Source organism: Plecotus auritus (assembly GCF_963455305.1).
Source record: "Plecotus auritus genome assembly, chromosome: 1".
Taxonomy (NCBI): domain Eukaryota; kingdom Metazoa; phylum Chordata; class Mammalia; order Chiroptera; family Vespertilionidae; genus Plecotus; species Plecotus auritus.
Genome location: NC_137770.1, coordinates 100099931 through 100124265, shown reverse-complemented (window position 1 = coordinate 100124265; position 24335 = coordinate 100099931). Strand labels below are relative to the sequence as shown.

Here is a 24335-nt window from a genome sequence, read left to right as displayed (position 1 = left end):
GAACCCTATCTATACTATATATACTATGTTTTTTTCCTGTACATATCTATGATAAATTTAATTTATAAATTAGCCACTGTAGGAGTTTAACAACTAATAATAAAATAGAACAATTATAAAAATAAACTGTAATAAAAGTTATATGAATGAGGTCTCTCTCTCTCTCTCTCTCTCTCTCATAACTGATCTGATAGCTGAGTGACTACTAAGTGTCTCACCAGCGGGGAGTATCCACAGCATGGATGCACTAGACATGGGATGATTCGCATCGTGGGAGGGACAGAACAGGACAGCACAAGGTTTCATCCCACCACTCAAAATGCTGTACAATTTAAAATTTATGGGTTTTTTATTTCTGGAATTTTCCATTTAATATTTTCAGACCACAATTGACAGCAGGTAACTGAAACCACAGAAAGTGAAAGTGTGGGTAAGGAGGATTACTGTAATGGATTCTATCCCCCACCCCACCCCCACCCCCCGCCCCTTGTGAGCTGTGTACACGCCTCAGTTTCTCCATGTAGCAAATGGAGGTGATACTATCTTCCCTCAGGGAGGCTGTGAAGTTTAGTGAGGCCTGGTGAGCACTTAGCACAGCGCCTTATTCCTCCCTCAGAAAAAGACTCGAGCCAGGGCCCCCAGAAAGAGGCAGGACTGCTCCCCAGGACAGAGAGCAACTTGGCCTTGAGCTTTACAAGAACAGGGGCCTTTTCCACAAAGCCCCTGGGTGTCAGAGCAGAGGGCCTGGGTGGGGGCAACCTCTGGGAATCAGGACCTGAGAAAACATTTCCCGGGAGAAACTTTCCCCAGCGAGAGAACTGGGGGGAGAAAAGTAGGGTGTCAACCCAACCCCGGACCAGCTAAGCAGAGGCTCAAATTCCAAATCTCTCACTAAGATTTGTGGGGGAGGCAGCCCCGACTGAGGAGAAACTGAAGCTTCACATTCCCGGTTCCTCCAAACCGCCCAAGCTACACCTGAGGCTTATGAGCACCAAACCTTGGCATTGGCGTGTCTGGGTTTCTGGCTCCAGCACAGGGTGCCTCACAAGCACCGTCACCAGGCAGGAGCCTGTGTGTCGGGCCCGGCCCCTGACTCATCATCGATACAGTGGCGTGGAGCCCCCTGCATTCGTCTGCTCCAGCCACCATAACAAAGCCCCACAGACTGGGCAGCTCAAACAACAGAAATTTATTTTCTCACAATTCCGGTGGCTGGTAATCCAAGGTCCAGGTGTGAGTAGGGTTGGTTCCTTCTGAGGGTTGCGGGGGAAGGATCTGTCCGGGTTTCGCTTTTTGGCTTGTAGATGGCCGTCTTCTCCTTGTTTTCACACCGACTTCCTGTCACGAGCCCTCTGGCAGTGAGTATAGTCTTTCCTATGAGTCACTCGATGTCCTGACCCCCCAGATAATATCAGGGTGTCTGATGGAGGCCTGGACCCTAGGAGGTCCTCTAGGTTCCCGACACCAAGTAACAATAGTTAGCCAACACAGGTGACCATGCTGTCAACTTACTTTATTACTTGCAGTAATCCAAATTACAAACACAGAACACATACACACAACTCTTGGGGGTTAACGAACCAAAAGTCCAAGGGTCTCAAATGTCCTCTGGTCTGGGCAGAGCGGTGGTTACTGGGCACTCGGAGTCACAGAAGCCTCAGTGTCCAGGGGTCCACGTTTGGAAGGAAGGCTGCTGAACCAGCTCTAGACAGCATGGCCCCAGAAAAACCAATGGCCACCAAGCCAGGCTTATGAGCTATCAGCATGGCTCATCCACAGGAGGGTGAATAGCAAGTGTCACTGTTCTTCATTTCACTTTTATCTTTATCCCTCATCTGCACTTGTTAGATTATCTTGTGGTCTCTGAGATTAGCCCTTGAAGTCCAAATCAAAATATTTGGCAATGTGCACGAAGATACTTGGTCATCGTTATCCCTTAAACCTGTGGTTGGCTCCCTTTTGCTGGCAGCCCAGGACTTGGTTCAAACACAGATGACAAGGTTCAAGCACAAGCTGGAGTTAGTTATACTGACTCTGCTCTCCACATCTCCTCCTGGACATGTCTGTGCCCAAAGCCACCTTCTTATAAGGACAGTAGTCATGTTGGATTAGGGCCCACCCCATTGAGCTCATTTAACTTCATTACCTTTTTAAAGACCCTACCTCCAAATCCTGAGGTACTGGGAGTTAGGGCATCAACACGAATTTTGGGGGAGGTGGGGCAGGGCCGGCAATTCAGCCCATAACAGCTCTTTACCCAACTGGCCTCAATTTCATGAGCATGGAAATAAGGGTTGAGCCAGATTCCTCTCTAAGGCTCAAGGTAGAACTGTGTATCAACCTTCCAAATGTGGCTGAGTGTATGACTGAGGCCATGCAATCTTTCCAGGTAAATTTTATTGATAAAGCAGAGGTCACAAAAATAACATATATTTATCTCCCTAAGTGTTTGGAGCCTTCAGTTCTGGTTACAGTGACGATGCACTGAAAAACAAAACAAATTAGGTCTTAGGACAGACAACCCCGAAGCAAGTAAATCAATACCACCACCACAACAAAAAAACAAGATTTCAAACCAAGAGAAGGCAAGATTATAATGCCTCCTAACAATGTTGCTTTATTGATGCAATGCAAGGAAAACGACATTAGATTCTATTGATTCTTGTTGAGATCTAATAACATGCTCTATTCAGATCTTATTCACATACCACTTCCTCCATGGGTCTTTCTCGGGAGCTGAAATTGGTCAGTTACAAACAGAATTGGTTCTGCAGCCCTTTGCAATCACAGAAGCAGGCGTGTTTTAGAACACAAAGGACACCAAGCTTTCTTTGGGAAACAAGGCATAGTTGGAAAAAATATCTCACCTTTAAACAAAATTGAAAGCACACCTAACTTTAGATTTATTTGATGACAAAGTCTTTCTTAGGGCTAATAAGTTTTAGAACCCATTTCTATTGGCACCAGTGAACCAATAAAAAATCCAGGAGAGAAGTAGTATAACAATTCTGAGAAACAAGGTTGTTGTTTTCTTAAAGCATTGAATTAATGTTTACAATGTTGAGTCAAATTATTTATACATATGCTATCAGCTTTGCATCTCCAGAATTTGTTAACATTCAGAGTACGATAAATTGTACCTGACTTGCTTGTGAAAGCTCATCTTGAGAATAATATTTTTCCAGTGGGAAAATATGTAGACGACATGGTGGGGCTTTATTCTTCAGGTGTGCAGTCTTGAAAAAGGATTCTATTTGAAATAAGTTTGGAAAACACAGCATATAACACCTGCCACTTGGAGTGTCACAATTCATGAATTCCTACAGGAAAGAGACCTGTGAAACTGTCCAATCAGAATGTCTAAGACCTCTGAGATTACAAACTCTTTTGTCTTGTGATATTGTGATTTACAATAAGAAATGCAAGCATACCTTGTTTTATTGTGCTTCACATATATTGTGTTTTTACAAATTAAAGGTAAGACCCTCTACCAGCAAAAAGGTTACAGCTCACTGAAGGTTCAGGTGATAGCGTTTTTTTCATGTGTGTTTTTAAAAAATTTCTTTATTGATTAAGGCAGTGGTCGGCAAACTCACTCGTCAACAGAGCCAAATATCAACAGTACAACGATTGAAATTTCTTTTGAGAGACAAATTTTTTAAATTTAAACTTCTTCTAACGCCACTTCTTCAAAATAGACTCGCCCAGGCCGTGGTATTTTGTGGAAGAGCCACACTCAAAGGGCCAAAGAGCCGCATGTGGCTCACGAGCCTCGGTTTGCCAACCACTCGATTAAGGTATTACTTATGTGTCCTCATCCCCCCATTAACCCCCAACCCCCTACCACTCATGCCCTCACCCCACAGTTGTCTGTGTCCGTTGGTTAGGCTTATATGATAGCAGTTTTTTAAGCAATAAAGTACTTTTTATAGCTCGATAATTTTTATGTATATTAAAATGTTTTTAATTAAGGTATGTACTTTTTAAGGACATAATACACCCTGGCCAGTGTGGCTTAGTTGGTTGGGTGTCATCCTGTGCACTGAAAGGTTGTGGGTTTGATTCTAGGTCAGGGGACATGCCCTGGCTGAGGGCTTAATGTCCCGGTAGGGGGCATGCAGGAGGAAGCCAACTGATGTTTTTCTCTCTCTTCCTTCCTCTCTCTCTCAATATCAATAAAAAAATATAATTTTATTCATAATATATTTTTATTGATTTAAGAGAGGAAGGGAGGGGAGAGAGAGATAGAAACATCAATGATGTGAGAGAATCATTGATTGGCTGCCTCTTGCACGCCCCCTATAGGGATCAAGCCCACAACCTGGGGATGTAACCCCTGACCAGAATTGAATCGAGGACCCTTCTGTTCGCAGGCCGATGCTCTAGCCACTGAACCAAACCAGCCAGGACAGTAAAAATATATTTAAAAAAAGACATAATGCTATTGTACACTTAATAGACTACAGTATGGTGTAAACGACTTTTATATACATGTGACTTGCTTTATGGCAATATTTGCTTTATTGTGATTTTTTGGAACCAAATCCACACTATCTCTGAGGTATGCCTGTATATATTTGGTTTTTGCTCATGTTTCTGGCTCAGAACTCCCCAAACCCTTTGAAATTTCCCAAGTGTTGGGAACAAGAGGTGTTGTTTGTTATGTTAATAAGGTGGATTTTGGAAAGCACTGTGGATGGGGGCTGGTTGCTGTGAGAACAGCCAAGTGACTGGAGGGTTGGGACTTTCAGTACCACCTCCCTGACTTCCTGAGGGAGAGGGGCAGGAGAATAAATCAATCACCAGTGGCCAAGGATTTAATCCAGGGGTGGGGGACCTTTTTTCTGCCAAGGGCCATTTGGATATTTATAACATCATTCGAGGGCCATACAAAATTATCAACTTAAAAATTACCTGCTATGGTCAAACATTTAATTAACTCACCCTTAAATGCTTTGGCAGGGCCAGACCCAACCATTTTGCAGGCCTTATACACCCTCAGGCCCGACATTCCCCATCCCTGATTAATCACTCAGGCCTATGTAAGGAAGCCTCCACAAAACCTCCAAAGGACAGGGTTTGAAGGGCGAGCTGCTGGGTTGAGGAACACGTGGAGATTCGGGAGGGTGGTGCACCTGGAGATGACACGGAATTTTTGGACTGGAACCCGGATTCTTTGTCCATCAGAGTCAAAGAATGAATCCACGGACAGAGGGTAGTATAGCAAAGGTGGAGATTTATTGAAGAACAAGTACAGACTTCCATGTGGGGAGAAGGAAAGAGGCCCACAGAATGGACTCCCACGTGGGGAGAGGGAGGGGTAGAGGTCCCACAAAATTGACTCCCACGTGGGGAGGTGGGGATAGTCCCACAGAATGGATTCCCACGTGGGGAGGTGGAAAGGGTCCCACTGACTTCCTGTTTCCACAGTTTATAAAGGCTGCAGTTCCTGTGCCCTGTTACCCCTCTGATTGGTCAATATTCCCTTTGAATTGGTTACTATAGTAACTCCTGAGGCCCTCCTCCCTCATTGTCCTCCTATTCCCTCTGGGCTTTCTTCCTCCTTCTTTATTTTGTAAATATAGACCTTTTTTGGCTACTTGCAGTTCTCTTGTCTTAAGGAAATCTAACTGCACCTGGCTTCCTTGTGTATGGGAATGTATTTTCTCCCAGTCTGTAGCCCTGTGTTTTTTCCATGGACCCCAATTCTAAAAATTCCCTAAGCCTGCCTATATTCCCCTAAAATTCCTGTTTCAGAGAAAATGGAAGCTGCTTGCCCTTTCCCCAAACCTTGCCCTAGCCAGCTCTTTAGTCTGGTTGTTTCTGAGTTATAATCAGTAACCTAGTAAGTAAAAGATTTCTCTGAGGTCTCTGAGCCAATGTAGCAAATTAGTTCAACCTGAGGAGGGGGTCTTGGGAATCTATGATTTATAATTTGTCAGTCAGAAGCACAGGTGACAACCTAGGCTTGCAATTGGCATCTGAAGTGAGGGGTAGGGGGACATTCTTGCAGGACTGAGCCCTTACCTGTGGAACCTGATGCTAACTCCAGATAGCCAGTGTTAGAAGTTAATTGAATGGTAGGATGTTATGCTCAGATTTCGTGATCCCCAAAGACCACCAGGGAGCCAAGTTCGATGCAAAAGCAAAGAGCCTTTAATGGAGCTAGCTTGAGCTCAGTCCCACACACACAACAGCGCAGCGGCGAGGTGGAGAGAGAGAGAGCCCCAGACCCCAAACACGCTGATTTATAGGGGGCCTGGGAGAGGTAGGAGGGGTGAGGTAGTGTGGCCTCCGCTGATTGGTCGGGGTCAGGTTGCACATGGGGGCAGGGTGCAGCTTACTTTCCTCTTGCATTTCTATTGGCTAATTCAAAAGTGTGGGTTGGGCTCTTGGAGAGGTTCTAGGGCACCTGACTAGAGGTTCTAGGGAACCTGACTCCATGAGGTGGAGGACATGGAACAAAGGGAACATGGAGTCGGTCTCTCCCCGCCCTTTCAAGGACACACAGCTCCTGTCTAAGAATTTCTTGTTGGTTTGGAGAAACCACCTCTCCATGTTGAAATCGGTACCAGAATCCATTTAGTGCAATAATACCTATTAAAATTATATCAAGAAAATATTCTGAGAAATACTCACACTTTGGGAAACTCTGGCCTATAGAGTAAATTCCAGAATTCCATAGTCCAGCTTTCAAGGTTTTTGACCAGTGGGCTCCAAGCTTCATCTCTTCCCATACCTATGACCCCGGCCACACTTCCTGCCCTTGGAGATAGCAGACTTCTGAGATCGGCATGTGTGGCCCTTTCTCACACCTAGCCTCCTCCTGGTACTGGCCGCTTCGCAGGGGTGACTCCCACCCTCTTCTCAATCTGTGCAAGTTCTCGCCATCCTCCAAGACTCAGTTTGGGTCCCTCCTCCTCCACAAAACCTTCCAACGTGTGTCCATCTCTGAACTCCGAATTTTGTTGATTGTCTGTTCATCTTTTGGCCAGACACCGTGTGGCGCCTTGTGGCCTCTTGTTCAGAGTTCCTGGAGCTTGTATTGCTGCTGTAATTGTGGTGGGTTTTGTCTTGTCTCCTCACTGACCCCTTGAAAGCAGTGACCATATGTAGGTTCATTTAGTCCTGGTACAAGGCCCTCTGCACAGTAGGTGCCCAGTAAATAGTAGTCGGTTTACTTAATGTCTTTTGGATCTTGTGATTTTGATTTCTTCTGCAGCTGGTGCTGCCTGACCTCCTGGGCCACAATGGTCGTGGCCCTCAGGGTCCTTCTGGAGGGTGGAGTGCTGATCAAGCACTGAGTTGGTTATGTGACTTTCTAGGGCAACCATACAAAGGAAGGCCTGGAAGAACACAGCCTCTGAGAAGGATTTGGGGAAGGGAGCGACAGGCTGATTATGTGGCTCAAGGGAGAGAAAATTCTGGCGTCAGTTTCTGCCTCTAACTCCTCTCTGCCCTCTAGGGCCTCAGCCCAGCAGCCAGTAAAAAGGTCTCAACTTTTCCCCACAGCCAACACCAACCAACTGTCCATGTTCCCACACTCGCCCTACTTCCACGGGTCACTGGGGTCCTGGCATTTCCAGTACTTCTGTAATGCCACCCAGTCCTCGCCCCTCAGAATGTAAGGGGAAGTGATGCTATCACAGGCAAAGTTTTGGATCTGCTCTGATTCATGAAAGGAGTTGTAAGGTCAATGGGAACATGGGAGACAGTGAAGGCCATCTGTAAGTGGACTGTGAGACCTTGGGAACCTGGCTGTTTACAATCCAGGCCAAAGAGAAGCTGCTTCTAAATGAGCCTGGATTGCAGACAGCTAGTGTTTCCATCTCCTGCACGTTCCCCTCCCGCTGCATGCCCTGTTTTCCTCTGATTTCTGTACTCTATAGAACCTTGTGTTGGGAAAGTCTGGGGGCTGCAAAACAAAAGCACCCGTTGGCCACCCCCAGTGCGACCCGTCTGCAGGTCAGATGAGTCTTAACGGAACAACTTCACTGGTGGCAGCTGGTGCGGTGGCAAACCTCACTGGAAGCCCACCACTGGTGTGCACATAAGTCCTAATAAACCCATGTCTTTCACAGGCAGTCTTACAGGTTATTTCTTTGGAATCCACAAACAGCACAATGAGGTTTTCTGGGACCTCAGCACTTTGCATAACAGGAGTGAATTCACACATTGTCCTCATCAGCGACAAGTAACTTCAGGGCTCTGAGGTTGGGGTCCGGTGTATCTCCCAGGTGTTCAAGGGCTGTAAGTCCCAGCCTTCACTCAGCATCAGGACAACCTGCAGAGCTTAAAAGACCTAGGTCCCACCCCAGAGCTTCTGGGCCAGCAGGTCCAGGGCAGGGCTGGAGATTTTGCATCTGTAACAAGTTCCCACGTGGTGCTAATGCTGCCAATCTGAGGTCCACACTTTGAGGATCACTGGTTTTTGGCATCATCTCCTTCCAGCTCTTCCAGCCCTGCCACTTGCAGCAAATACCTCCACACTGAAGTGGGGGCTCTCAGTGAGTTCAGTGGCTTTCATTATTCTGGGGATGGTTTGACTTCCATTTAAGTCTCCTCTAATTCTTTTGGTGAACTGATGGACAATGGAAAGTGAGAGGAAGTCAGGAATAAAAAGATACCAGAGCTGAGCAAATGGCAGAGACAGTATTTAAACTCTGTTCATTCAGATGGCAAAACTCCATCTTTTATCCATTCTGTATGTTCTATTGGAAACGCTTTAATAAAAACCAGTGTCAGGTAGAAGATAACAACAGCTACTTCCCAGCTTCTTTCTGGCAGTGGTTGGAGATATTTCAAATGAGATGGTTCAAGTAAACACTTACAAGGCCTGACAGAACAGCACCCAACACATTCACCTGGAAGCACATCCTGTGGCACAGAGATTAGAAGCACAGCTTCTAGGTCAGGGTGTCTGGGTTTGGGTCCTGTCTCTGCCACTTATTAGCTATGTGACTTTGGGCAAGTAAGTTAAGCTCTCTGTAACTCGGTCTCCGCATCTGTCAAGTGGGGCTGATCATAGTGCTTCCAGGATTATAATGGGGTTCAACTGAATTACTATCCGTACAATACCAAGGACAGTTCCTGGCTCATTAGAGGCACTCAATAAGTATGTGCTATGATTCCTGGTTGAATGTTTTTGTGCATACTAAGTAGAAAGAGCCTTGTAACCCCAAACACTCATTGGGGTTCTTGTGAACACTTCTCTCCACAGAAAGTGGGAGCAGGGGTCACACATCCTGGATTCTAATCTTATCTAAAATCTGCTCCTTAATTATGTGAGCTGGAACAAGTTGCCTCTTTTTCTCCTCTGTTAATGAGGATAATAGTATTTACTTCTTAGGATATTTTGAAGATTATATGAGTTGAAATGTATGTTAAGGTGTTAGCACTGTGCCTGGCATGCACGTGTACCCCACGTGTTAGCAGGTTTTCTCAGAGTTGTCACAGCATGTGGGCTTGATGGCCACAGGTCAATTTTCTGAAGTACATTACCTGTGAGGTCAGTGCAGAACTGTACAGGTGCATAAACCTATGGGAGGACAGACTATCACCCTGACTGCTTAGGTTCTTGCACTCGTTTGTTAGAGCAACCCACCCGGTGTTTTCTGTTTCCGGAGCAGTCATTCTCTCCAAATCGCTTGGCCCTGACAGAATTGTGTTTTGAAGTGATGTGTCAAGTGCACTTATACCTCAGATGGATTTCTTCTGGTCTTGCAACTAATACATTTTTTTTTTATAAAGCACCCAGTTTCCTTTCAAGCTACAGAGAGGATATCCTTTTTCTGTCAAGCTTCAGAATGATTGTTTTGTTCTTCAAAGTAAAGCATTAACCTCCAGAGTCCTGTAAATAGGTTCAAGGTATATATTATTGAAGCAACAAGGGGTTACATGTTATTGGAGTAACGAGGAGGTACATGTTACTGGAGTAATGAGGATGTATGTGTTACTGGAATAACAAGCTGAAGTTTTCACTGGCACTTACGTGATATTTCAGAAGCCTGTATCATAAGAGTTTACATCGATATTTCAGGTATTCCTAAGAATACGTAAGAGGGGAGCATTACATATATGCAAATATGTAGACCACTAAGCCTTTTTCTTCCTTTACCTTTATTTATTTTGAAAATGACATATGTTCATTTTAAAAAAACGTACATCAATAATCTTTTAAAGTCAGAGATAACTACTGTTAACGTTTTATTCTTTTTCTCTGTGCATGCATACAAATATTTCTTTTACAAAATTGGTCAGGCTGATGTTTAATACATCATCTATACCTCTTTAGAACTGTTGGTGGCTTTTGGTATATACTTTTCAGACTGCAATTTGTCAGTGTTAGTAGTTACAATTACAATTAAATCCAACTTTATAAAAATAAATATGTTTCTGAAATTTAAAAAAATCCAATCAGGTTGAACATACTAGTATTTTGCAATAAATATATCATGAACATTTCTCCATGCCATTAAATATTCTTCTACATTATTAAAAAATTTAAAAATAACTTCCTCATTGCAAAAGCAGCACATGTTTATCACAGAAAAGTTAATTTAAGTAAACAACAGGAAAAAAATTTTAAAGTAACCATAATCTCACCATTGAGAGGTAGCCATCATCAAACATTTTGGTGTGTGTTCTCTTAGAGCAGTTGTTCTCAACCTTTCTAATGCCGTGACCCTTTAATACAGTTCTTCATGTTGTGGTGACCCCCAACCATAAAATTATTTTCGTTGCTACTTCATAACTGTAATTTTGCTACTGTTATGAATCGTAATGGTCTTAGAGCCTAAGACCATCGAAAACACAGATATTTACATTACGATTCATAACAGTAGCAAAATTACAGTTATGAAGTAGCAACGAAAATAATTTTATGGTTGGGGGTCACCACAACATGAGGAACTGTATTAAAGGGTCGCGGCATTAGAAAGGTTGAGAACCACTGTTTTAGAGTCTTTTCTAGGAGTATGTATATTAGAAAAAAAATCCTGCAGTCCATATTATTGTGACCTTTTTCCAATTAATTGACTGTGGACCTCAATGTACACTACTTAAAATGGCTGCATAGTATTCCACTTTAAGGATGTAGTATAATTTTAAATACTATTGGATATACGCATTAATTTTTTAACCATTTAAACTATGTTGTGATGAACACCCTGTGGCTTAGTCTTCGGCAAATCTTTATTTTTTTCAGATAAATTCCTTCAAGTAGAATTGCTGGGTCAAAGGTGTTAAATTTTATTTGTATTGCCAAACTGCCCTCAGAAATATTATACCAGTAACATGCCTATCAATACTGTTCACCAGAAGAAACACTGCTGATACTTTTCTTTCCATTTTTGCCAATTGCAAACCCAAATATTTGATATATTGGGTTTAATTTTAGTATTTTAATGTTTATTGGCCATTTGATTTATGAGTTGGATATGTACTTTGTACTAAGTATATGCTTTCTTAAAATCCATTTTTTCTACAAATACTTTTCTTATTTTTCCATTTGCTATTTAATTTTGTAAAATTTTTGAAGTATGATTTAAAAGTTTTAGTTAATAAAATGAATTAATTTTTACTTGATAATTGCTTCCTATGGCACTATTTTTGGGAAATCCTTTATCTCCTCAGGCTTATTATAAATATTAATTTAAATTTCTAGTATTTTTATGACTTGTTTTACTTAAATCCTTTAAACATCTGGAATTAACACATATAGAGTAAGGTAGAAGGGTCTAATGCTATTATTATTATTTAATAATCACTTTATTATTTATTTTTAAAATATATTTTTATGTATTTCAGAGAGGAAGGGAGAGGGACAGACAGAGAGAAACATCAATGATGAGAGAGAATCATCCATCAGCTGCCTCCTGCCACTGGGGATCGAGCCTGCAACCTAGGCATGTGCCCTTGACCGAAATCGAACCCAGGACCCTTCAGTTGGCAGGCCAATGTTCTATCCACTGAGCCAAACCAGCTAGGGCTATTTAGTAATCACTTTAAAGTGATTATATATTCACAGAGTTGTGCAGCCATCACCACTATCTAATTTTAGAACATTGTCATCATTTCAATGAGAAACCCTGCATCCATTAGCCATCACTCCTCATTACTGCTCCCCCTCTTGGCCCTAGGCAACTATTAATTACCTACTGTCTCTATGTATTTGCCTATTTCAGACATTTCACAGAAATACAATAATAGAATATGTGACGTTTGTATCTAGTTTCTTTCACTTAGCATAATGTTTTCAAGGTTCATCCATGTTAGCATGTATCAGTACTTCATTTTTATTGCTGAATAATATTCCATTGTGTGGATATGCCACATTTGTTTATTCATTCATCACTTGATGGGTATTCAAGTTGTTTCTACTTTTTGGCTATTATGAATAATGCTGTTCTGAACATTTGTGTGCAAGTCTTTGTGTGCAGATGTTTTCAGTTCTTTTGGGTATATACCTAGGAGTGTAAATGCTAGGTCAGATGGTAACTCTAGAGGAACTGTCAATCTTTTCCAAAGGGAAAAGCAATATTGAGGGTCCAATTTCACCAATGCTCCTTATTGTCTGGCATTTTGACTATTGCATCTTTGTAGGTTTAAAGTGGTATCTCATTGTGATTTTGATTTGCATTTCCCTAATGACTTATGATGCTATCTTTTCATATGCTTTTCAGCCTATTGAACATTTTTATATTTTTGAAGAAAAGGCTGTTCCCATCATTTTCCCAGTTTTATTTATTTTTTAAAAGCAGCTTATTTTTGGAGAAACCAAGATGGCGGCATAGGTAAACACCTAAACTGCTGCCTCGCACAACAATTTCAAAACTACAACTAAAAGACAAAATGGACATCATCCAGAACCACAGGAAGGCTGGCTGAGTGGAATTTCTACAACTAGAAGGAAAGGGAAAAGCACACTGAGACTCAGAGGAGCTGCAGGAGGCAGAGGTACTGGGACGCATGCGGAGAGGACTGGCAACTGAGAGCGCAGCTGGCTTTCTCAAGTGGGAGGGAGACAAAAGCTCCTGACTGCGCTGGACTCCAGTTCTGGGTGAGACTCTGGGGACCCAGACTCATATGGGGTGAAACTGGACTGTCAGGAAAGAGAAAAGCACACTGAGACTCAGAAGAACTGCGGAAGTCAGAGGTACCGAGGCACATGCGCGGAGAGGGCTGGCAACTGAGTACGTGGCTGGCTTTTTCAAGTGGGAGGGAGACAAAAGCTCCTGACTGCTCTGAACTCCAGTTCCGGGAGAGACTCTGGAGACCCAGACTCATTTGGGGAGAAAATGGACTGTTTGGCAGCGGGCGGAACTCGAGGGTGGCTTTCACTCAGAGGTGCTTGCAGCGATTACCATGGGACACTGAGACACAGGGGCTTATTAGGGCAGGGCTGACGGTAAACCAATGCTGTCTGCTCCGCCCTGAGACTCTGCCCCATCCAAGCTGAGCACAGAGGCTTTTGCAAGTCCGGTCTCATAAGGGTGTCTCCAGCAAGAAGTTCCCCCAGTGTAGATACAGCTGATCCTCACAGCCAATTGGCCTGGAGGTCAATTCCTCCCAGTGATACCAACAACAACAAAGGCTTAACTACAACAAGACTGTGCACACAGCCCACAAAGGGGTGCACCAAGAGTGTCTATCTCAGGTAACTGGGGAGGCTGAGCCATTGGGCCCTATAGGACACCTACCACACAAAGCCACTCTATCAACTTAGGGAAGCAGCGAAAATGTGGAGACAAAGAAACAGATCACAAATGAAAGAAATGGAGGAAAGCAAATGACTGGATATAGAGTTCAAAACCACGGTTATAAGGTTTTTCAAGAATTTTCTAGAAAAGGCTGGTAAATTAGGGAGACCCTCGAGGATATGAAAAAGGACCAACTAGAAATTAAGCAAATAAAAAATATTACATAGAGATCTAACAGCAGACTAGAGGATCGCAAGAATCAAGTCAAAGATTTGAAATACAAAGAAGCAAAAAACACTCAACCGGAAAAGCAAAAAGAAAAAAGAATCCAAAAATATGAAGATAGTGTAAGGAGCCTCTGGGACAACTTCAAGCATACCAACATCAGAATTATGGGGGTGCCAGAAGCAGAGAGAGAGCAAGATACTGAAAACCTATTTGAAGAAATAATGACCGAAAACTTCCCCCACCTGGTGAAAGAAATAGACTTACAAGTCCAGGAAGCGCACAGAACCCCAAACAAAAGGAATCCAAAGAGGACCACACCAAGACACATCATAATTAAAATGCCAAGGGCAAAAGACAAAGAGAGAATCTTAAAAGCAGCAAGAGAAAAACAGTTAGTTACCTACAAGGGAGCACCCATATGATTGTCAGCTGATTTCTCAACAGAAACTATGCAGGCCAGACGGGAGTGGCAAGAAATATTCAAAGTGATGAATAGCAAGAACCTACAACCAAGATTACTCTACCCAGCAAAGCTATCATTCAGAATTGAAGGGCAGATAAAGAGCTTCACAGACAAGAAAAAGCTAAAGGAGTTCATCACCACCAAACCAGTATTATATGAAATGCTGAGGAGTATTCTTTAAGAAGAGGAGGAAGAAGAAAAAGGCAAAGATAAAAATTATGAACAACAAATACATATCTATCAACAAGTGAATCTAAAAATCAAGTGAATAAAAAATCTGATAAACAGAATAAACTGGTGAATATTATAGAATCAGGGGCATAGAAAGGGAGTGGACTGACAATTCTCAGAGGGAAAGAGGTGTTGGGGGTGTGGGAAGAGACTGGACAAAAATTGTACACCTATGGATGAGGACAGTGGGGGCGGGGGGTAAGGGCAGAGGTTGGGATGGGAACCGGGTGGAGGGGAGCTATGGGGGAGAAAAGAGGAACAATTGTAATATTCTGAACAATAAAGATTTATTGAAATGAAAAAAAAAAGCAGCTTATTTTTTTTAACACATTTTTTATTGATTTCAGAGAGGAAAGGAGAGGGAGAGATAGAAACATCAATGATGAGAAAAAATCACTGATCGGCTGCCTTCTGCATGCCCAACACTGAGGATGGAGCTCACAGTCCGGGCATGTACCCTGACCAGAAATTGAACAGTGACCTCCTGGTTCATAGATCTACACGTAGTTACTGAGCCACACCAGTTGGGCACATCTTACTTAAAAAAATAAAATCCTCTGATTTTAGACATACTAGTAGAAGGAGGAGAGAGAAACATTGATTGGTTGCCTGTGGTATGAACCCTGAGCACCCTGACCAGGGATCAAACCTGCAACCAGGGTATGTGTCCTGACTTGGAATTGAAACTGTGACCTTTCAGTGTATAGGACAACATTCCAACCAACTGAGTCACACTGGCTAGGGTTTACCCACTTTTAAATTGGTGTGTGTGTGTGCGTGTGTGTGTGTGCGCGCGTGTGTGTGTGTTTAGTGTTTTTTAAAAAATTGACTTTAGATAGGAACCGAGAGAGAAAGAGATGTAAGAGAGATACATCTATTGATCAGTTGCCTCCTTTATGCACCCTGACAGGGGATCAAACCCACAACCTGGTATATGCCCTGACCAGGAGTCAAACTTTGACCTTCTGGTACACTGGAGGACGCTCCAACCAACAGAGCCACATCGGCCAGGGATTTTGTTTTTGAATTGTAAAAGTTCTTTCTATATTCTGGCTTTTCTCCTGCATTCAGTTTTTCAAATGAATTCAGACTAATTTCATCAACATCCACCACCTCCTCCTTCTCACCTCCTAAGTTATTGGGTATTTTCCAATTAAAAGTAATTTCTTGGTCTTTGAGAGTTTGTTCATTTTCTAAAGCTGTGTGTTATGATGCAAGCCTAGGCATAATCAAGGTGCATTTTGGCTTCTGCCTTTAGTATAGTCAACAGCCAGTGTCCAGGTGTCAGTCTAACATTTAAAATATGCCCACTCCGCCCTAATTGGTGAGCCAGTCCCACTGGGAGAAAGCAAGGGAAAGACAGCTCCCAGGAACACCAAAAGGAGGTGGATGGGACAAACACACTTGAACAGTACCTGACTTAAACCATAGAAACAAACACAATCTTTGTTTTTTGTGTTAATCCTCACCCGAGGACATTTTTTCCATTGATTTTTAGAGAGCGTGAGAGAGGGCGGAGAGAGAAAATTGATGTAAGAGAGAGACATTGATTGGTTACCTCTCCCACACACCCTGATGGGTCCAGGGAGTGAACCTGAAACTCAGGTATCATGAGTCCTTGACCAGGAATGAAACCCAGGACCCTTTGGGTGTGCTGGCGGATGCTCTAACCGTTAAGCCACACAGGCTAGGACAACGAGCACAATTTTAAGGGCTACCCACAGCTGTTGGTTCATGTTACAGGGAGCGTCAGTGACAGGTGGGAGTGGAAGAAGGTGGCATTGCTTCACCCAGTGAAACATTTCTCCTAAGGACGGTGCAATGTTATTGTGCTCATCACAAGATGGGGGTGGGGTTGTTAATCGAGTCACTTCTGACATTCCCTATCCATTGGTTAGAAATACATCACTTTTGGAGGATGCTAAACTCAGTGATGTGCAGGGTGTCATTTATTATTCCCTTTCTCTCACCATTGCTAAAGAACAGCAGAAAGTAGTTTTTCTACTAGATGTGCAATTGGTCTCCCACTTCATTGAACCAATTTAGGTCACTCGATTTCCTTTGTAAAATTGATTTTTCTCTCCATATTCACATTGAGGGCCCTTCACATTTTCAATCTGTTAGAGCAGCGTGGTGGAGAGAAGGCATACCTGGAAGTCGAGAGGGCTGGTTTCTGACCAGCTCCCCCATTTAACACACTCGTATCAGTTTCATTTTTGGAAAGTATTTTAAAGGAATCATTTAAAGTCACTTAGCTTCAAAATTTAGGTTAAAAATATCCTCCAATTTCTCAGCATTAACAGATTAAAAAAAAAAAAAAAGGCAGCCCCTGCCCCAATTTAAACGGCCCTGGAGTATCCAGTGTGTCTGGGATCAGTAGGAGCAAAGTACATCACACTGTGTGTTTTCCCACCAGGCTCCATTCCTAGATCACTCTTTGGCCTTTTCATTAACTCCTTTACATTCTTTTAATTTCACTGATAACGAAATGGGCATAAATAAACAAATATACATGTGCATGTAATATACAGTATATATATTTTAGGGGGCATGATCAGTTTCATGCTTCCGCGGTTACAAAATGCAGAGGCATTGATTGGTGTCAATTCAAAGTGTTGCTTTAAATCATTAGTTATCAATTCTCTTGGAGCCACCCAGCATCTCTTTGGTTGGTCCACTGACACAATTTCGCCGCCATTTATGAAGAGTGGTGATGTAGGGACAATGGAAGTGCATGTGATCCAAGACTACAGGAAGGAAAAGGGAGTCGTGTAGTCACTCATGCTCCCCATTTGTCCCAGTCCACTCTTGCTGGCCTTACAGATAAGAGCCCTGACATCCCTAGGCTTAGATTCCAGAGGAAAAATGGATGATAAAAACCATATAAATAGCAAGATAATTTCAAGAGTGGCAAGGGTCACTGTGACTAGATGGTGAAGACTGGTGGTTACTTGTGAGCTGGTAGTCACGAATCCCTTGGAGATGATGAGATTTAGTTGAGACTTGAATTATATGGAATGAATAGTGCTTCAAATCTTGATTGCCTCTAGTTTGGGACAAAGCTTCCACGTTTAAGTTCCCTTCTCTAGTTCAGGAACACAACGTGCCTTATACGACGGTGTTTCCCAGGGTCAGTCATTGGTGAGTGATAGTCAGAATGAGCTCCGTGTCTGCTGTACCAGCCCCTAGCCAGTGCCATGCATACCCCGAGTGTTCCAAATGCTTGCTGACTGAATGAATGGAATAACATCTGAACCTGAACTTGCGTGTCATCCTCCAAATCGCTCCGCCTGGTGTTCCCGGTCTTAGCCAAGTAACACCCCCGTGGCTCCCCAGGCAGAGACCTGTGTGTCAGCTCCAACACTTCCTCACACTGATTACAGAGCCCTTTGGGGCTGTCAGACAGGCAACATATAGAACACCAGTGTGTGGGAGCAAGGGCATCATCCCAGGGACCTTGGGCCACATAATGTGAAGTGGGCCCCTTACAAATAATTTCATGGCACAAAGGGCCACATGAAGCCTGGGGGACATTGTGGCAGGAGTGGCAGGCTGGTGCCAGGCTCCCAGCCTCCACAGGTGCAGGTACAGGAAAGACTGGCTATAGTGTATTTAGATTTTCTATTTTTGCAAGCAAGGCACACTTCAACCCTCTTCTGGAACCCAGCTGCTTGCTTAGGTAGCTGTTCCTCCCCACCACCCCACACCTGGGAGTGCTCTAGGCAGGGGAGCTGGGAAAGCCTGTGGGATGTAGGAGGGGCAGGTACCCAGGGAGGAGTAGCACCTTCCTGTGTTCAGAGAAGAAAACTAAAGCATTTCTGTTTGATTTTAAATATATTTTTTATTGATTTCAGAGAGAGGAAGGGAGAGGGAAAGGGAGATAGAAACATCAATGATGAGAGAGAATATTGATCGGCTGTCTCCTGCACACCCCACACTGGGGATCGAGCCCAGAATCCAGGCATGTGCCCTGACTGGGAATCAAACCATGAACTCCTGGTTCATAGGTCGATGCTCAACCACTGAGCCACGCCAGCTGGGCATAAAGCATTTATGTTTTAACAGCCACTTTGTATGAGAGAAGACTGACTTGTCCTTCTGATGTGTTGTTTCCATAGAAGCAGGGCTTACCTTTAAAGTGAAGATTATAAAGCTACCTAATTCATGTAAAATGAAGCTTCAAGCATATCAGTGCTTAATGCTTAAGTGTTACTGCGGGACTTGCTGCAGCCATTGATCTGGCTGCTAGGCAGAGCCCGTGGCTCACCACGTTTGAAGATGATCATTCTGGTAGCAATTTAGTTTATTCTTGAAAATTTATCTCCTTTAGAAGGAGATAAAACTTCTTGGGTAAGATCACCAGAATATTAATAAATACCTTTTAATTAATGACTAGCATCGATCCTCTTCATAATCATGGGAGGAATGGCACACAGGCATGAAACAGGCACTTTCAATTAAAGTAATTTATTGTATTCTTCCAGAATGGGCATAAAGAGAGTCTTGGGGATTGATATCACAACACAGTGTCATACACCATTCTCACCACTAGCCTTGTGTTGAACTTTTTTAAAGAACATAGTAATTTTAAAAAATCTAAATATTTACATATTAATAAAACATATATACAGAAGATTGAGACATTATTCATAGATATGGAATAATTTGTTTTTGCTAAGAAAGCCTATAGAAAGGATTTCTGAATAAAGTCTGAACAGTAGTCACAGTAAGTAAACACAAATACAATTTTAATTTACAAAATATGATTTCACTCTTGCAGTTGTTTGATATGTATTTCCAATTTGGGGATCCATTGCACATACTCGTGAGTTGAACAGTCCCCACCCTCCTCAAGGGGTGAACACTCCACGCTGTCGCCCGGTCTTGGAAGGACGTGCTCCGAACGCTCGTGGTGTATACTTAACAGATGCCACAGTGGGAAGGTGAACGTTTCTACCTCTATTAGCAACACAGTCATCGTGTTGTAATAGAGCGGAAAGGGCACTAATTAATCTTTCAATTCCCTTGAGAAATACTTTCTTCTGAGCGGCAGCAGACCAGTTTGAAAACATATGTTGCAGAAAAACAAAAGCCCTGTTCACAGTATCTCAACAGCCTGGGTGATCAGAGGGGCTGGTTTCAGGGGAGTGATTACCAGCTCGCCTCACATGTAAAAGGCTAACTAAGGGTGTGATGGAAACAACCACTCTGAACCTCCAAAAAGACGACAAACAAAAGACACACATATATGAGATGAGCTGTCTAGCAGTTGGATGGATGCCACAAGCCACACCTAGCACCAGCTTCCTGCCACTGTTGGTTAATGAGCTGGTCTTCAGTGGAAAACAGATTCATCCCAGAGCTCCCTCCTCGCTCAGGCTTAGCTGTTCAGTGTGATGTGGCACAAGTACCTTGGACAGGGTAGTAAGGCATTTAGGTGCTAGGTCTGGCCAGGCCACTGATGGGTTACCTGGCCCTGGGCAACCATGACCCTCACTTCCCAGCTGCCTCCCATAGTCCTACTAATAAGGGACATCTACAATAACTCTGAGCTCTAACACTCTCTGACACAATAAAATAAGTGCTAGGGAAATGCATTAAACAGTAGCTCGGTAATTTCCCCTGCCCTGGGGTTTGGTGTTTCTAGTTCACATTTCTTTCAAGTTTTGGCCTTTGGGTCAAGTGCCAAAGTTCCAAGGTAATTTGCTTTATGAAATAAATGAGGTGTAAATGCAGTGTTTCTAAATAAAATGGTATTTTAAATTCATCATCTTATGAGAGAAAGGAATCCAGATGTAAATATTTCTATAAAACAAATATGCACATGGCATGGTATCTCTAAAATGAATCTGGATTTTCATTTGTTGGATTTATATAAAGTGGAGTGTAAGTGTACTAGGAACCAAATAAAATACGTAACATTAATGAAATACGTGTGTGGCAGGTTGCCAAAACACTGAACCACTCACGCAGCTAAAACCATCTGTCAAAACAGCTGGTAGGTATCAAGTAGATAACTGCTTGCTTTGAGTTTCTCACCTTTCAATGAGTTACTTTGTCACTGTGTGGATACCACCTCCTAAAAGGTTTTTCTTTCATAGGAATTCACATATCACTTGCCCTTATCCTATATAATAAAGAGCTAATATGCTAATTAGACCAAACAGCAGAACAACCATCCAGACAACTGTCTGGACGACCTTCCGGATGAAGCCAGGACTGCAAGGACTGAGCCCCTTGCATGAATTTCATGCATCGGGTCTCTAGTTCAGTTATAAATGGTTATTTTGGGGGAACTGATGTCACAAATGATTTCATCTAACAGAGCAGGGCTATCCTGTCTCCCAAAACTTCTTTTTCATATTTTAAGCTGATGAAGGTCTAATTAATTTTAACAATTGCTCCCTTTTCAGTACTGGAAATTGCCATTCTCCTTTATATAGCATCTAAGCAATTTATGTTAAAATAAATACCGTATGCTTCAAAACTCCAAATATTCACATTGAGGTTATGGACAAAAACAGGGAAGAGAGAGCTGCTTATTTTTAATGGACAATGAACTGGATCAGATGTTGGGCTTCAAGGGTGATAAATCAACTCTAGGAATGATTTTTAAAAATCTTATACCAAATTGGAGGCTTGCTTATCACAGTTGACAAAGATAGTACATCAAAACTATTCATACAGGACAGGTAAACTTCACAGAACACTCACACTCTGCAGTACACTGAAATGCTAATGTGGATCTTTGAGGAAATTCAAAGGGAAGAGGTGCGTATGCTAATGAGCATTGTCACTAAATGAAAGTCTAGGCAGTGAAATCTGGCTCTGTATCTTCCTTGTTTTCTCTCCTGGTGTCAAATATATTACCTACAACAGAGAAAGAAAGTGAAGGGGGGCACTCCTCTGAAGCAGTTGTACACTTTCCTATGACATGGCTGGAGGTAGTTTGTATACGTGAAGAATGTTGTTGGTGAGGTGTCTGTGTTCCAAGACTGTAGTTGTGCTAAATAAACAATTTTAGCCATTAGAAATTTTTAATGGTTATTTTTGCAAGGAAGCCCTTGAATGTGTGTCACTATTAGAGAATGTCCATATGTTGTCCAGTAACAGAAAAGGGGCAAATAAGATAGGATTTACCTGTAAAGCAGATGATCATGCAACTCATGCAGATCATACACGATGTGTATGAAAAATTGTAATTTTTCAATTAAAATTAAAACTGCTTATTAGCTTAAAAAAATCCAACTCAGGAAACAAAATTTTATATATTTGATCTCCATTGGCTAAATCAAATATAGAGAAAAGTCTGGGGGGAAAAATACCCAATAATGATTGTCTCTGGGTGGTAAAATTAATTTACATTTTCTCCCTTACACTTTTCTTTATTAATGTTTAAAACGTATGTAAAGGAATGCCAATTGATGACAAAGACTGGTAGGCCCAGCTGAGCTCTGCACTATTCTATTTCAAATTCAGAAGCCTCCTTATCACATTTTAGAAAGCACTGTTACGATTTTACTGTCTCTATGCTCTTTTTTCCCACCACAAATTGTCCCCAAGTCCTGGAAGGTTTCTGCCATCATCAGCCGCACTCTCCACACCTGGCTGCAGGTGATTGGCCTCTGCCCGTCACAGGGGGCGGGGCTCTGAGGGCAGGTGTTTGTTCACCGCAACCTAACACAGTGCTGATTCCTGGGAGCTGCTCCAAAATGCTCACTGACAGGTTTGAGGGAAAAGAAATTGAGAAAATGTTTTTCCACTATAAAATCTCTATCCATTTTTGTTAAGTCTAGACACAGAAGTTTGCTTAAATGAAATGGATTGAAACAAATGAAATGTCATTTGGCTGCCAGACTATAACCCTGACCTGCTAGATTCCGATTCATACATTTATACTCTCCTCTACCCTCCTCAATATACATGAATTTGGAAGAAAAAAAGACCTAAAGTTAATAAAAGCATTGTTAAATCTTTAACAGCTCAGATAAACACGATAAAGAAAGTCTGGCCAGTGAGCCTCAAATCCCAGGAAGAAGCACCTGTACAAGTAAGGTGGGGTGTCTCCTGGGGGTGCACGCAAGGAGGGAGAAGTTAGTAATAGCCTTGTATTCAGAGAAGCCACCAGGCTGAGATTTTACTTCGGTGGCAATCAAGAGACAGGCTACTCTAATCAAAATTATTTAATTTCATTACTACAGATTTTGGGCACCAATCTGGGAATTCTTTTTCCCCTGTTCTAAATGATAAACAGTATTTCTTTTTATCATGCTGCTTAGTAGTTTGTTAAATGTCTGTCAAGAGTCTAGCGAAAAGACCTATAGGGCCATTCTACTCCTGTCTTCCTTATGACCTCACAGCCTAGGCAATATTCCAGAAAGAATTCCATGAGTTTGAATCTGCAGTGGACTTCAGGGGACTTACGATGGACATTTTAATTGTGGAGACTATGGGACAGTGAGATGGAACCCTGAAGGGATTAGCACATCCATCAACTCTTGGGATCTTTAAGAAACATGTCGAGGAAAGTTGGCTTTGGCTTAGGTGTAAGAAAGCTATGCGGTGTAATGACTGGGAGTCGAGAGGCCATCAACAGCTGTGAGACCTTGAGAAAGTCATTTAATGTTTCTGGGCCTCAGGCTGTTTTACCTGTAAAATAAAAGGACTGGATAAAAAGGAGGCATGGGACTAGATGATCTCTAACGTTCCTTCACTCTTAGGGTCCTTGAAACTCTTTCCAGTTCCATGAGGGGTTCTACCATCCCGTGTTCGATTTTCTCATCTGAGACTTCTCTCTGCCTCCATCTTCAGGTATGGAAACACAAAGGGAATGGTTTTCAAGTAACAGTAATTTTTAAAAGCCCACTGTGTCCGATGACAGTGAGGATAGGCAGTGCAAATGCCCTGGGGCAATGGGCTGGAATGGGAGGAACCTGGACAGCACGACCAGAGCAGCATGGTATTCCTCCAAGGGGCCTCCCGAACGGCACAGTTTCATTATTATTAGTTGCGTCTACTGGGAATGGGCCAGGGGTGATAAGCACACGGCTATTCTGAGTTGTTCTGATATTCGGAGGACAGATGGGAAGGAACAGTAGAGATCATGCATTTCCATTCTCTTAATTCATAAATGTGGAAACATAGCCAAACAAGAAGAGAAATCCCTTTTATGTAATGATATATGGTAAGACTTGATATAAGCAGGTCCTTTTTCATTTGCCCATTGACCTGTTGCTTAGCTACTATATGGCAGAAAGCACTGTATTATTTACATGGTTGAGCTTTCTCGCTACTCCAGTGTTCTCTGACATATGTCTGTCCCACACCTGTGAACTCTTGGTTGTCATCTCAGGGTTAAGTGCTATCAATGAACACATGACCTGGCAGAGTGCTTACACAGACTAGCTACTCCATTCATATTTGCTGATTTCCATTTAAAACTTACCAGCCCACATCTAGAGGAGAAAACACGGCGTTGAGCTTTTTCACTTAAGAGGATTTTTTGGGCAGCTGGGTTTTGTGGGCAGAAAATCTTCATGTATTCTTCTGAGGGCAGGCAATAGAGTCATGAGGCCAACTGAGGAATACATTGTTTGCCACATGGCCTGTGGATTAGACACCTGTCCCTCTGGCTCTCAGGTATGAACTGATGCAGAGGCAGGAGACCAGGGTCAGAAGGATATCACTTGAGAGTTAAATAATGTGGTCAGAAT

The 24335-nt window shown here is 42.7% G+C and overlaps 1 protein-coding gene across 5 annotated transcripts in view; it reads right to left on the bottom strand.

Moving 5' to 3' along the window:
- Positions 1-2371: 2371 nt before the first annotated feature.
- Positions 2372-24335, bottom strand: part of BEND7 (BEN domain containing 7) — a 102689-nt gene continuing 80725 nt past the window's right edge. For 2 of the 5 annotated variants that reach the window (XM_080677471.1, XM_080677472.1), the window contains exon 9: positions 19083-21492. In XM_080677471.1, coding sequence (XP_080533597.1) covers positions 21431-21492 — 62 coding nt within the window. In that variant the 3' untranslated portion in view covers positions 19083-21430. Of the gene's footprint in view, positions 2485-19082; positions 21493-21644; positions 23272-24335 lie in introns of those variants that run through there. The other 3 variants (XM_080677473.1, XM_080677475.1, XM_080677474.1) reach the window with 3 other exon arrangements.